This window comes from Mauremys mutica, chromosome 10, assembly GCF_020497125.1.
Source record: "Mauremys mutica isolate MM-2020 ecotype Southern chromosome 10, ASM2049712v1, whole genome shotgun sequence".
Lineage (NCBI taxonomy): Eukaryota > Metazoa > Chordata > Testudines > Geoemydidae > Mauremys > Mauremys mutica.
Window position 1 is genome coordinate 37,799,788 of NC_059081.1, and position 15,203 is coordinate 37,814,990.

General features: G+C 41.8%; 1 protein-coding gene across 1 annotated transcript in view; it reads left to right on the plus strand.

Annotated features, from left to right (window-relative positions):
* The window catches only part of UBR3 (ubiquitin protein ligase E3 component n-recognin 3), a 206,026-nt gene that overhangs the window by 55,357 nt on the left and 135,466 nt on the right, over positions 1-15,203 (plus strand). The window contains exons 9-16 of the mRNA XM_045031947.1: positions 5,601-5,780; positions 7,090-7,223; positions 11,800-11,886; positions 12,361-12,426; positions 12,846-12,935; positions 13,447-13,575; positions 13,673-13,725; positions 14,714-14,847. Coding sequence (XP_044887882.1) covers positions 5,601-5,780; positions 7,090-7,223; positions 11,800-11,886; positions 12,361-12,426; positions 12,846-12,935; positions 13,447-13,575; positions 13,673-13,725; positions 14,714-14,847 — 873 coding nt within the window. The remainder of the gene's footprint in view (positions 1-5,600; positions 5,781-7,089; positions 7,224-11,799; positions 11,887-12,360; positions 12,427-12,845; positions 12,936-13,446; positions 13,576-13,672; positions 13,726-14,713; positions 14,848-15,203) is intronic.

Below are 15,203 nucleotides of genomic sequence, written 5' to 3' on the forward strand. Positions count from 1 at the left end.
TAGGAAGAACTGCTCTTGAAATAGTTGGGCAAGATTATACATAGCTTTTTCTTTATTTTTGCAGACTTTTTTTTTTTTATGTAATGGGTACTGTTATGAAAGACTGCGAGAAACATTGGTGGTTCTTTGCGTGTGTGTCAGCATGGATCCCATTCTAAGTGTGAATGTACCTCATGCACATGAGACTGGAATCTTTGAATACCTGTGACCCTTGGGCTGCTCATGTGCCCTGCGAGTCCTCGTGAATGCCCCAACCCAAAGGCCAGATCGGCAGGTAGTAATCGATTTATCGCATCTCATCTAGACGCAATAAATCGATCCCCGAATCGACGCCTGTACTCCACCTCGGCAGAAGGAGTAAGCGGAGTCGATGGGGGAGCCGCGGCGGTCGACTTGTCGCCATGATACTTCAACTTTAGCTACACGAATAGCGTAGATGAAGTTGTGTATCTTAGATCGATTTCCCCCCGCGTACCCGCCCCCCCTCCCCGGGCAGTGTAGACCAGACCAAAGGGTATACAAGGCAGAGTGCATGCAGCTGTCCCTCAGTTCTCTCTTACTGCCTATGGCAGTGAGACAGAACAAGGTGTCTGTTCACTACCTCTTAGTGGAATATTCTTCTCTTTTTTTGCTAATTAGCTAGGCATAATTCTCAGCAAACTCCCTCTTTTTAATTTTATTTCCCCCTCCCACCAAAAAAAGGATTTTTAAAAATATCTTTTTTTTTAAATGGAAACTTAAAATTTCTGCTTGGTGTTTTATGCTGCTATCTTTGCTTACAATAAGATTCAAAGCCCTCAGGCTTCGAACAATGCCAGTCCTGTGACAGACTCATTCTGCTTACAGACTGTCATAGCAGCAGGCATTTTTTTGTCTTGGTGAGAGCCATGTACCAGATTTCTGCCCTATGTGCTGTTTTCTACTGGCACAAGAAAATCCAGAGATGCTCTGCTGAAGTTGAATCTTCTTGGACAATCAATGAAAGGGACTTCAGACCCTGAAGAACAGGCCTTGACCTTTAAGATGGGACTGGTCATGTCCAAGTCCCAGTTAGCCAGTGCCCTTGTTAGCCAGCACACAACACTTAATGCTGGTACTGGCAAAAAAATCCATGGCACTGTCTGTCAAGGATCTGGGACCATCTGAACATATTGGTCCCAGCTACTACTTCAGCACCAAACACCGCTACCACCTCCTTACTAAAGCAAGGGAGATATGAAAACTCCCTCTTCCGATGAGAAGATGCTTAAGCCCTTATTCTCCTCCGAGGAACTGAGCACTTGGTCTGCTCGTGTGACAGGAGCAAGTGATGCTGGTTCAACTTCCAGCTTATACTGAAGATATATAAGGCATCCTCAGTGCCTACATCTGACAGTGCTGGCAACTACAAACTGCTGGCCCCAGTACCAGCATTGACACTAATAATTGACACATTAATGGTACTGTCCAATCTAATGTTAGAGGAGGTACCTATATTTCTGGCACCAATGGCACTGCACTCAGCATCGATATGAGTCTCTGACCTCATGGTACTGAGGTCACCTCAAAAATCAGTCTTATCTTTGGAGGCAGTCTACTCTTCTTCATCTCCGGGACACACCTCTCCACCTTACAGCAGAGAATCTTCTCGCCATTCACACAGATCAGGAGAAAGTCTCTCTCTACAATCAGGACACTCCAGATCTCTGACTTATCCATCTCAGGAATGACAGTAGCCTAACTAGCCTGACCAAAACCAGACTTTTCCTGTTCTCCCTTGGCCCTGTTGAGCATAGTGGGGACTTTTGTCTAGAGTGGGGGGAGGGATAGCTCAGTGGTTTGAGCATTGGCCTGCTAAACCCAGGGTTGTGAGTTCAATCCTTGAGGGGGCCACATAGGGATCTGGGGCAAAAATTGGTCCTGCTAGTGAAGGCAGGGGGCTGGACTCGATGACCTTTCAAGGTCCCTTCCAGTTCTAGGAGATTGGTATATCTCCAATCTCCAATTATTAGCATCTTGGAACCTAATTCCCTCCTATCACTCAAGAAAACGCAGAAGGTCACGCTCCCATTCTGCAGCAATTGCCAGAATCCCATCTGAAGACAGGGAGGAACAAGTACAGCTGACAGAGGGAGGAACTGGCATGTCTTGAGCATCTTTTGTAGTCCCGATGAGGCATTTTCCTTGGCTCCCGTACCTACTTTGGAGCCTTTCAGGAGATGCTATCTCGTTTAGCTGAGACCTTTGAAATAGAAACCTCAACAATTAAAGAAAAAGCTTACAAGCTGTTTGACATATTGCATTTCTCCTCTTCTGCCAGACCAGCTAAAATTCTATGGCAGATGCCAGCCACATTGCCTCTAAATGCTAAAAGAGTGGAAAGGAAGACCAGTCCCCCAAAAGAGGTTTGAGTAATTTTATACCTATCCAACATTGGGTTAATTAGTGGTCTCTGCACCCCATGAGACTGATAGCCAAACTGTCCAAGAACATTCCTAAGGACCCAAATAAATTAACTCTCTTTAGAAAGAAGGCTTATTTGTCAGCATCACTGCAGCTACAAGTAGGTAACTGTCAAACTTTGTGAAATAACTCTGCCCTAGGTCAGATAGTTGTATCTCCCTTTCTGGTCAAACTCCCTCAGTACTCTATGTTAAAGCTATTATTACTGAAGGATGACCAATGGCAAAGGCCTCTTTTACAGACAGCCATGGATGCATTGGATGTGGAAGCTAAATCCCTGGCTGTTGTGGTGATTGTGCGCAGAGCATCATGGTTACAGGTTTCTTCCCTCCCTAGGGAGGTAGAGAATACAATTGAGGACTTGCCCTTCGAGTGTACACACTTACTCACCATATGTACCAATGATGCACTATGCACCCTAAAAAGACACCAGATACTAGATACTTGGCTCACTAGGCATTTACACCTCTGCTCCATTCACAGGCCCTTTAAATATCAGGGGCAAGGGAGACTAGACAGAAGACACTCAGCTACCCACAATAGTCCTCTGAGTAACCATCCAGGAAGAAGCCGAGGTAATCTTGTATGAGACTGTCATCTTCCTTAGTCACTAACCAGACTACACTTGCTTCCAGACAGCAGGTTTGTCATGAGATTTGAGAGCCACACTCAGATCGGGCAAGGGCTATGCCCAGACCTCCTTCTTGAGATGCTGGTTGGCTTTCTTCTATCGGGCTTGGACTGGAATAACAGATGTGTGTGCTAGAAGTTGTCTCACATGGATATTCCATCCAATTCCAGTCCCTGGCCCCCTACCCATTCCCCTTCACTATCCATCTTCAGAGACCCTTCTCGTCAATTAAAAGAAGTGCGTACCCTTCTTTGCCTAGGAGCCACAGAGGAGTTACCTCTAAAGTTCAGGGAAAGAGGCCCCTGCTCCTGATACTTTGTTAGCTATTCTAGACCTGAGAAGACTGAACAAATTTATACACAGTCTTAAATTCAGCCTACGTCATCCCTTCTTTTCAGGCACAAGACTGGTTTGTGGCTCTTGACCTTTGTCACCCAGGGACTTGTTGATGCCAACTGGCAGTGGGCACAGCGATCCCTTGGGTCTTCTCCTTATATAATAATTTGTTAAAGGGGGTCATGTAAGGTCTCTACCAAAAGTTTGTGTCACACTGATTATCATAATCCTTATGAAATGTATGTACAGATAATATGTAAGTAATACTCCATCCTTCTTTCCTGAAAATTATGCTCTTAAGGTCTGTGAGTTGGGATTGGTCACCAAAAGGTGGTGATAAGCATCTCCCACCTGAAAGAAACTTGACGTGGCTATATGTAAACTGAATATTGTATACTTCACAATGAATGCCTATTTACAGACTGAGCAAAATGCTAATCAAGAGATTGCGAAGTCTCCAGGGGAGATTCACTACAGGAAAGACAAGCAGCAGAAGGTACCCTGTTTCCAAGTGAAGACAACAGATTGTTGGAATTATGTCTGGGCTACAGAGGTACACCCAGGTATACTTCACCTAAGGGCAAGCTATCAGCAGGCTTGTTATATAAATAGAGGCTCAGAGCTGGTCTGGCTGTTTAATGCTGGAGGAGAGACTGGGGTGAGCTAAGGACAGGTGGTGATGAGGTGCTGCACAACCCTGGCCATAACCCTGAGAAGCGTCACAACCGCCAAGATGTATACTTCCATATTGTGATCCACTTGGCCCATAGGAAGAACCTGCAATTCCTCGTAGGGCCCAATCACTATCAATACAAAGTGCTACAACTTGTTCTCTCCATGGTACCAATAGTCTTCATTAAATACCTAGTTGTGGTGGCAGTGCACCGGAGGAGACTCGGCATTCACATTGAGCCATATTTCGAGAGTTGCTAATCAAAGGCATGTCTCATACACCTCTTCTTCCAAACATCAAAGCTCTGTTTCCCTAGCGTGCAAACTGCCTCTTCTGCATGCTTTAGAAACTGGAGCTGGTTGGAACATTTTTGACTAAATGAAATTTCACTGAAATATTCTGTTTTGTTTAAACATATTGCTTTTGACAAAATTTTCACTGGGCAGGAAGCGTGTGTGTGTGTGTGTGTGTGTGTGTGTGTGTGTGTGTGTGTGTGTGTGAGAGAGAGAGAATGGGGAGAGTCTCAGTCTCTCTCTTTCTCACTCGCCTGGTGGCTATGGTACTTGTTCTGGATGTGGGGTTCAGGGTGGGATTCAGAGTGATCAGGGATCGAAAAACTCTCCTCTGAATCAGGCACATCTGGAACTTGTACTGGATCTCGCGGGTCTGAGGCAGTATGCGTGTGTTCTCTTTGCCTCTTTTTCTCTGGTTTCAGTCGGAAAAAGGACATTTTGTAACAACTTTGTTTTCATGAAAATGTTCCACTGCAGAATGAAAACAAACTTTGAAAGTTGCTGTAAAATGGGCTTGTCCTCCAGTCAGGTCTCTTAGAAACATCCCTATGTCTGAAATCTGCAAGGCAGCTACTTAGAGTAATGCCTGACTTTTGTTAAACGTTAGGCTCTGGTCCTGGCCATGAGGTGAGATGCCAATTTTGGTAGGGCAGTATTACAGTAATCAGTTAGTTAGTGAAAGTTGGGACTCCTCAGTCACATGGCCAGATGGAGCACTGCTCATTAGTCACCTTCAGTGAGAGCCATATGGACACATACTTGAAGAATGAACAGTTACTTACCTTCTAGTAACTTTGGTTCTTGGAGGAGCTGGTGTGTGTGTGTGTGTGTATGTGTATGTGTATGTGTGTCTCTCCATTTCTTCTTTTTTGGAGTCCTCTTTACCTGAGATTTTAAATTAGCAAGGTGACTGAGCAATAGTTGCTACTGCTGTGCCGTTGATGCTCTAGAAAGGCAGGGCACAAGGACACGTGCAGTGCAGGCATGGCCCAACAGCCACTACTATTCAAATTCCAGTCTCTCGCAATTGGGAGACATGTATACCTAGAATGGGATCCACACAGTTGACAAGATCTTGAAGAACAATCATTGCTATAAGCCATATGCCGTGCATGCTATAATTGTTTTAAAACCCTGATTCTTTTAATTATTCACGATGTTAGTTACTATATTTTTTCTTTAAAAAACATCATGATGGGGTTTTTTTTCATTGCTTTTTTCCTAGATGAAGAAAACAGTTTACATGTCGTAGTGAACTGTGGGGAAGCACTATTAAAGAATAATACTTACTGGCCACTTGTTAGTGATTTTATTAATATCCTTTCGCACCAAAGTGTGGCTAAGAAATTCCTGGAGGATCATAGTCTGTTAGTAACTTGGATGAATTTTGTATCATTCTTTCAAGGTAGGTGGCTTTTAGTTTTGTTATTCAGTGATTATAAATACCTTTTTTGGAATATGCCTAATTTAAAATCTTTTCTCTCCTGTATTTAAGCAATAATTTTTAAAGGTGGCACAATGTTTACAATAACATACACATTACACACCCTTATATATAAATATTTAATCCATTAGCGTGTTCATTTTTAATCTGATGCAAATTTCTGGAAGTGGATAGTTTATTCTAAATTACTCAAGCCAAAGGAATTCTGTTTCTGAAATGCCAACTGATGAGAAGGAAAGGCTGAATATGTAAAGGCATTAAGCACTTCTCAGGTGCAGTTGTAACAACTGACATGTTGACCAACACCAGGCATTGAACCAGGGACGTCCAAGACCTAAAAGTATTAGTTTCTACAGATTGAACTAAAGAGGGCAGGTCTCAAGATGAGAACTGTAATAGATTTGCATCTCTTGTGGATTGGGGCACACCAGGGAATGCGTAATACGTGTTGATTGGTGAGTTACATACTACTTCTGGTCAGGGAAACTTCTCTCAAGTGTTTGAGACCCACCATGATTTGAATTCTGGCCAAGCCCCAACTTTTATCATGGCCGCTGAGGATCTCCAGAGCTCAAAGCATGAATCTCTCTACGGCTTGATTTAAAATGTTAGGCTTTGGAGATAAAGCTCGAACAGACCCATGTAGCCCATGTTGATCAGGCACAGAGGGGTTGAGTAAAATGCACTGGGTTACACACTGCCAGAGTTCTCAAGAAGTTGTACTAATAGTGTAAGTTATTACTTTGATAGAAATATGTTTCAATGTCGAAGTTCTAAACTCAATACTAGGGAAAATGAGCTTTACGTATTTAGGTATTCTTTGTATTAACATGTGGGGGATTTTTGATTGATTTGTTTTTCCCTGAATGTTTGCATAGTGGAAAGCATGCTTCTTCTATGGAAAGATTCAACATTTTGTAGTCAATTTAAAGATTCTCATTGATTGATTTGGAATTGAGACTAAAAGGGGCCCAATTCAGATCATGTGTCTGCTCAGCATGGGTGCTTGAGTTGCTAGCCTAACATGGCCAGACTTTCTCTACTCAAATGATCTCTTTCTAGTCAACTTTCAAGGTTTCTGCTCAGTTCGTATCCTTAATCTTGTGGATACTTAGGTACAATTGATCACACCCTCTGAAACTTATTGCATGGATATCATCTCCCTGTATAGGTATGCATATGTGTAAGTGTGTATAATTTAAAAAAATACTAAGTTCCACTTAATGGTAGACAAAGATACTGTTGTATAACACTGCTTACATCTTTTAAGGTATGAATTTAAATAAGCGAGAATTAAATGAGCATGTGGAGTTTGAATCACAGACCTACTATGCTGCATTTGCTGCTGAACTGGAAGCCTGTGCCCAGCCAATGTGGGGACTGCTATCACATTGCAAAGTTAGGGTAAGACAAACATTTTTTTCATTTTTACTTTGTCCTTTTAACAAATAAATAACTAATTTTAACTTTTTTTTTGTAGTCTCAGCAAATTTTCCAAATAGTTGGATTTTAGGGTTATATATCAGTTCTCCATCCAGTGTTACTTTCTGGATGGTGTATGAAATTGAAGTTGAGTAAAAACACATCAGGCAGTATTTTGTAGTCAAGCTTTATTTGAATAGAACTCACAAATCCTTTAAAAGACATTTATACCCATGTTTTCTACATTAGATTTGGCCAGTCATTTGACTGGAGAAAAAAGTGATGACTTCAAATCTTCACTTGGAAGATCTTTGAAACTAACCAGAGAGGAATTTTTGAATAAAAGTATTCTTGGCTGAAGGGTTTTCTTTCTCCAAATTGCTCAGCTGGAGCACCAAAGATTTTTGCATAGACTAAATCATGACTTTCATCAATACCTGCAGGCTGAAATGTTCCCATGGGTTTGTCTTTATGATTCAGGACAAGCTTTTCCAGAATCTTCATTGTGTGAAGCCTCAGAGTCTGTTGAGATTTATTTTTCTATTTAGGTGAATTAAGACTTTTCATTTGTACTTCAAATAAGGGGGCTTAGAAAAAGCAAACCAGTCCCCTTTGTTGGCTTATCAAGACATTAGATGAGGGCGGTAATTGTTGGAGTTCTGTAATATGTGCACCAATTGCTGCTTTCTTCTAGTAGGCGATACAATTACCATCAAGTAGGCCACATTAACATATGTCCTTATGGTGTTGGTGTCCATGTTACATGTAGGGTTTTACCCAAGCCTGGACAACAGTCTTTGCCAGCCAACTGAATGATACTGTAAATAGCTTCTGACCTGCATAGTACAATGTATAGGAGTCCTGCTTATGAGTTTGAGAGAGTAATCTCTTTAAATCAAGGCAATGTATATGAGAATATCAAACCCCCAGTTTGATTTTAGTGTCTTCACAGGAGCTTTGAAAAGGATGATGATATTGGAGACTTGTTTCTGTGGAAGAGTAGAAAAGCCACTGTTTGCTTTTCTGAAAGAAGCATTATTTTAGTGAAAACAAAGATAGCATGGGCAAGCAACAGACATCTCAGGCTGTACCTATTAGAGCTGAGGATATAACTCTGTAACAGCACTCTCATAAATCTTTTGAAGTGCCTATTTAAATATGATTGATGTTACTTAGCCCTAGTCTACACTACGAGTTTAGGTCGAATTTAGCAGCATTGGATCGATTTAACCCTGCACCCGTCCACATGATGAAGCCATTTTTGTCGACTTAAAGGGCTCTTAAAATCGATTTCTGTACTCCTCTCCGACGAGGGGATTAGCGCTGAAATCGACCCTGCTGGGTCGAATTTGGGGTAGTGTGGACACAATTCGATGGTATTGGCTATCCCATAATGCTTCATTGTGACTGCTCTGGACAGCACTCTCAACTTAGGCCTTGGCTATACTAGCGCTTTACAGCGCTGCAAGTTTCTCGCTCAGGGGTGTGAAAAAAACACCCCCCATAGCACTGCAAGTTACAGCGCTGTAAAGCGCCAGTGTAAACAGTGCCGCAGCGCTGGGAGCGCGGCTCCCAGCACTGCAAGCTAATCCCCAAGGGGAGGTGGAGTACGTGCAGTGCTGGGAGAGCTCTCTCCCAGCGCTGGCGCTGTGGCCACACTCACACTTCAAAGCGCTGCTGCGGCAGCACTCCCGCGGCAGCGCTTTGAAGTTTCGAGTGTAGCCAAGCTCAGGCAAGCCTACCAAAGAACCAGAGAGGCAAACGGCCACTCCGGGTCAGAGCCCCAGACATGTTGCTTCTGTGATGAGCTGCATGCCATTCTAAGGGGTGCCCCTACAACTACCCCATCCCTGTGCATCCCCCACCCCTCCCGGGCATGAATTTGAAACAACAATGACTTTATTGCCTATGCAAGTGGAGATCAAAGTAGCGGGGGAGGGCGGTTGGCTTACAGGGAAGTAGAGTGAACCAAGGGGGCAGGTTTTCATCAAGGAGAAACAAACAGAACTTTCACATCGTAGCCTGGCCAGTCATGAAACCAGTTTTCAAAGCTTCTCTGATGCACAGCACGCCTTGCTGTGCTCTTCTAACCGCCCTGGTGTCTGGCTCCGCGTATCAGCGGCCAGGCGATTTGCCTCAGCCTCACACCCCGTCATAAACGTCTCCCCCTTACTCTCACAGATATTGCGGAGCATACAGCAAGCAGTAATAATGGTCGGAATATTGGTTTCACTGAGATCTAAACGAGTCAGTAAACTGCGCCAGCGAGCTTTTAAACGTCCAAAGGCACATTCTACCACCATTCTGCACTTGCTCAGCCTATAGTTGAACTGCTCCTTACTACTGTCCAGGCTTCATGAGCCATGGGAGCAAGGGGTAGGCTGGGGTAGGTGCGACCGCGCAGTGCTGCCGACTGGCATGATATTCCAGGCCTCCAGCTCGCATGATATTCCAGGCAGGACTGAATCTCCATTAGACAAAACTTAAAGAAGAGAATGACCTGGAGTCATTCCCATTTTTGTCCAGGCACGCCCGACTGACCTCACCGAGGCCGGCCAGGAGCACCCATGTCTGCCCAGGTGCCCCCCACCAACCTAAGCGAGGTTGGCCAGGAGCACCCACGGGACGATGATGACGGTTAGCAGTGGTATTGCACTGTCTGCCGTCCGCAAGGGAAGGGGATGCTGCTGTGTAGCACTGCAGTACCGCTTCTGCTAGCAGCACCCAGGAGACATACGGTGATAGTGAGCTGAGCAGGTTCCATGCTTGCCGTGGTATGTCGTCTGAATGGGTAACCCAGGAAAAAGGCAAGAAACGATTTTTTGCCATTGCTTTCATGGAGGGGAGGGGGGCCTGACGTCATGTACCCAGAACAACCTGCGACAATGTTTTTGCCCCATCAGGCATTGGGAGCTCACCCCAGAATTCCAATTGGCAGCGGAGACTGTGGGATAGCTACCACAGTGCAATGCTCCGAAAGTCGACACTAGCCTTGGTACTGTGGACGCACACCGCCGACTTAATGCGCTTAGTGGGGACACACACAATTGACTGAATCAAATAAATTTCTAAAAAATCAACTTCTATTAAATTGACCTAATTTTGTTGTGTAGACATACCCTTAGTTATATTCTCCAGAACTGAGACTAGACTGAAACTACACTGACTGTAATAGGAATGAGGTTAAAATGTAATGGGATATAGATTGATACATGTGTCTGAACAACTCTGGTGATTATACTGTAATGTTGGGAAACGAGAAAATTAAGTCTGCTGTGATGTGATTATGATATTGGTTGTTTCTTGTTTGTGCCTGAAAATAGACATTTTGGGATAGTAATAAAACTACATATTTGTGCATAATTATCAAATCAGAGATCTGGATTATTAACTATATGCGATTAAATCTCTTGCATGATGATGAGAAAAATCATTTTTATTAAATCTTTCTTTTGAGGCTAAATTGCCCTTAGAATACTGTACTACAGTTAACTAGTTGGCACTTCAAAAACTAGTAGTCTTTTTTTCCCTCCCTGCATGGTTCTGAGCCCACTGCTTGAGGTATATAGCCTATCTTGCCTTAATTTAGAGGGATGCAACTGAATTTAAATTGTATTTCAATGTGAGAACATTATGTATATTGATATTAGTTTATGGTTAATCTGAAACAAAATTACTCCTATACTTTAATTATCATTACACTCATGTTTGTTAATCTAGTGGTGAGCACTGGATTTTATTGCGATTGAGTTTACTAAACTATAAAGACATTGCAGTAGAAGTGTTTGAATAGGATATTGGATGCATAATTTTTGTAGAATCTGTGCATGAAAGGTTCCTTTGTATGCACAGGTTCCTGTTTCTGTGCTAAAACAAACAAATTAAATTAAACAACATTAAGTCACCAAGACCAAATAGTCTTATTTGTAAGAATGTCAAAGGAACTCAGTCAAGTGGCTGAACAAACATTTAAATCAGCTATTATTATACCCAAGGACTGGAGAGTAGCAAATGTTTACCTGTCTCTTAAAAAATGGTGTTGGGGATGGTCCTAGTAATTATAGACCTGGAAAACTTAATTCAGTACTAGGTAAATTGGTTGAAACAATAAAATGAAAGGTTTTTAAATAAAACTTGGTTGAATGTGATAGAGGGCACCACCAGCATGGCAGCTCAGAACAGGTCTGGACAACACAATAGCAAAAACATTCTAGGCTCTTGTATGCTAGCACTCCTACCATTGATGAATTTGGGAAAAGCCTCAGTGTAGAAAAGGACAGTGTCAACCACCAGTAAATTGTTAAAACAAGTTAATTTTCAGTGTTGGAAAAGAGAACTTTTTTTTAAATAAAAAGAGAAACACTGTGCAAATTCCATATTTGTGCCCTGTTTTAAAACTGTGAACACAAAAGAACAGGAAAAAATCCTTAAACTATCAGACTAATAGTTAACAAACTATTTTCCCCATTGTATTAATGAAACTGTTACTCAAAACTATTTTTGAATAGTGTGGTACAATGTACGGTGGTGCAATGTCAAATAATTTTTCTTATTGCAGGAGACACAAGAGTACACAAGAAATGTTGTTAGATACTGCCTTGAAGCACTTCAGGACTGGTTTGATGCTATCAACTTTGTAGATGAGGTTTGCATCCTTTATATGATTAAACAAAATGTTGTTGAAAATGTCTTGTTAAATTTAAATACTTTAAAAGTTTTAATTTTTTCTCCTTTACATAATAAAAATATTATCTTTTTAAATACTGTAACATGGATTACCATGTTAAAAACAATGCAATTCTTGTTAAAACCTTTGTAATTCATGGGTATGACGTGATATATCGGTGAATTAAGAATGCTGGAGTGCCCAATTTAATTAATGTGAACATGTATTCAGACAATGAGGTCAGATTAATATTCCAGGGGCTAGGCAGGAGAGATCAACTGGAACGGTTTGGGAAAAGGGAGATGAAGCATTGGCAGGGGGAGAGATAGTAACGTTAGCAATATCTAGTGGAAAGAGCCATCAGCAGTGGATGTGCCAGGTGAAATGATAGTCTGTGTGATTCTTATACTTTTTTGTATTTTGATGGTAAAATGCATTGTGTTTTCATTGCAGCCAGCTCCTAACCAGGTTACTTTCCATTTGCCACTACATCGTTACTATGCTATGTTTTTGAGTAAGGTAAGCGTGCATTTGTCACCATATTCTATAAGAAAATAAGGTGTTGTATGTTTATAGCAGTGGGCCCCAACCTTTTCCGTGGGGCGGGCGCCGGACGACTAGCTGCCGAGGATGCCGGACAAGCAGCCGCCGAAATGCTGCCGTGAAGTGGCAACGTCAAGAGGCGTCGCCGCCGAAATGCCGCCATGAAGAAGCGTAATCAAGAGGCGTCGCCACTGAAAATTCAGCGGGATTTCGGTGGTAGCACTTCTTGACGTTGCCACTTCTCAGCGGCATTTCGGCAGCTGCTTGTCTGGCGGCCAGTAGGCAGGCGCACATGGATGCCCCGGCGGGCGCCATGGCAGGGACCCCTGGTTTATAGTATGAAAAAATCATTTCCTTACTTTCTCATTAAAATTTTTAATCCATTTTGTTTGTAGGCTGTCAAATGCCAAGAGCTAGATCTGGCTTCTATTTTACCTGATCAGGAGATGTTGATGAAACTAATGATTCACCCACTTCAGATTCAGGTATGGTGCCAGGCTGCTTTTTTGGTTTGAATGTACAGAATACGAAAGAGGATGGCTATCTCTTTTTCCCTCTTCCAGTCCAAATAGTTTAGACATTTTTTAAAATACTTAAACAGCAGGGGAAAAACATATTAATTGTGGAATACAAAAATTAACGTAGGTGACAACTTCTTGCAATATATGAAATGTTTATCACTGGTAAGCACAGTTTTACAGTGATTTTGTCAGAATAAACTTAGAAAAGTATTTCTTAGAATCACAGAGAACAACTTTTTCAAATAGTGTTAACATCATACGATGACCCTACGCAGGGGTGCCTCTAGCTTTTTTGCCGCTCCAAGCATGGCAGGCAGGCTGCCTTCGGCAGCTTACCAGCAGGAGGTCCCCAGTCCCGCGGATTCGGGGGGATCACAGCTGATGGTGTGGCTACAGACAACTGAATAGCTGATTTTTCCTTGAACTGTTTGCAAAATGTTTATTTCAGCTAATTTTTTTTTTCTTTTAAAAATAGGCAAGCCTTTCTGAAATCCATAGTAACATGTGGGTAAGGAATGGTCTACAAATTAAAGGACAAGCAATGACTTATGTGCAGTCTCATTTTTGTAACTCCATGATTGATCCTGACATTTACCTATTACAGGTAAAGTATAGTTTCTGTGAACCCAAGTACTGTGTTTATAAGTACGCTAATGACTGATGAGTAAAGTGATGTACCATGTACATGTTTGTTTTTACAGGTCTGTGCTTCTAGACTTGATCCAGATTATTTTATTTCATCAGTTTTTGAAAGGTAAGGTCAAAGCATAAGGATAAAATGAATACCACTATATAGCATTCTGCCACTTACTGACTATTTAAAATATACTGTGGAGGAAAAGGTGTTTGACCTGCCGAATCCCTCTTACACCACAGCACTTTCTTTTTTTTTCCTTGCCAGATAGAGGAATACACTTCCACTAATACAATTTCTCTGATGGGTTCCACTGTGGCAGTTTCATTCATCCTCCCTTTCACTTAGGGCTGGTTTTGGATTTACACTCCAATGTATGCAATATGTTTATGAAACCCCAGAGTTGAATCTCTGAGCTTTCCAATTTTAGAAGTGTTGCACACTCTGGTGTGTAAGTATTTGGAACTTCCACACTGAAGGCGAGAATGAATAGCAGTGAGGATCACAAGACATCTTCTTGGTCTACACCTAAAACTTAGATCAACTTAGCTTTGTCTCTTAGGGCTGTGAAAGATGTCACACCCTGTGCAAAGTAGTTAAGTCAACCTAACCCCTCTCTAGACGCAGCTAGGTTGATGGAAGAATTATTTTGTCAACCTGGCTACCGTCTCTCAGAGAAGTGGATTTCCTACATTGACAGAAAAACTCCTTCCGCTGACATAGGCAATGTTTAGGCTATAGGATCACAGCTGCCACATGGTAGCTATGCTGCTGTAGCATAGACGTGGCTGAAGAAAAGCAGGACATAAATGTCTATACCAATTAACCAACTTTCAAGTATTCAGTTGATATAAATGTCACGTATTTGAATATGAAGTATGAATAGGATCAGTACAGTACAATGAAGATAAGGATATACTTTCTGAAAATAAAAAGCCTTTCACTTCAAGGTTTGCTTCTAATTAGATTATATACAACTTATTTTGTACTCCTTTTGGGTCTGGGCCTGAATGGTGCTTCAGTAGGAATCCCGGGTACTTCACACCTCTCAGCATCAGGCTCTTGATACGAAAGAATGAGGTCTCTAACCTTACTCTGTGTCCTGTAGATTCAAGGTGGTAGATCTGTTAACAATGGCATCACAGCATCAGAATACAGTTCTTGATTCAGAACATGAGCGATCTATGTTGGAAGGAGCCTTAACATTTCTTGTCATTCTGTTAAGTCTTCGCTTACATTTAGGTAAGAATCACAACTGTCTAGTCACAAATATTACTGTAACGTGGAATTTTATGTTTATTTGGTTTTAAATTTTTTGGCATTTAATAACTGTCCTGTAGCAGAATAAGTAAAATTATTAAATAAAATCAAATGGTCATTCTTTGTTTATAATTTGGTTTCAGTTTCATCAGTTGCTTCATTTTAACCATCCTAAAAACTAGAAACAGCCAAAAGACAGGGTCAGGGTGTCTTTTCCTTTATTGCAATCCAGTCCATTCCTGTCCTTGAGAGAAATAAACAGTTGAATTTTTTTTATACATATGATCATGAGATGTATATTGAAGCGTAAATGTCAATACTAGTGTTTGAATGAGCAA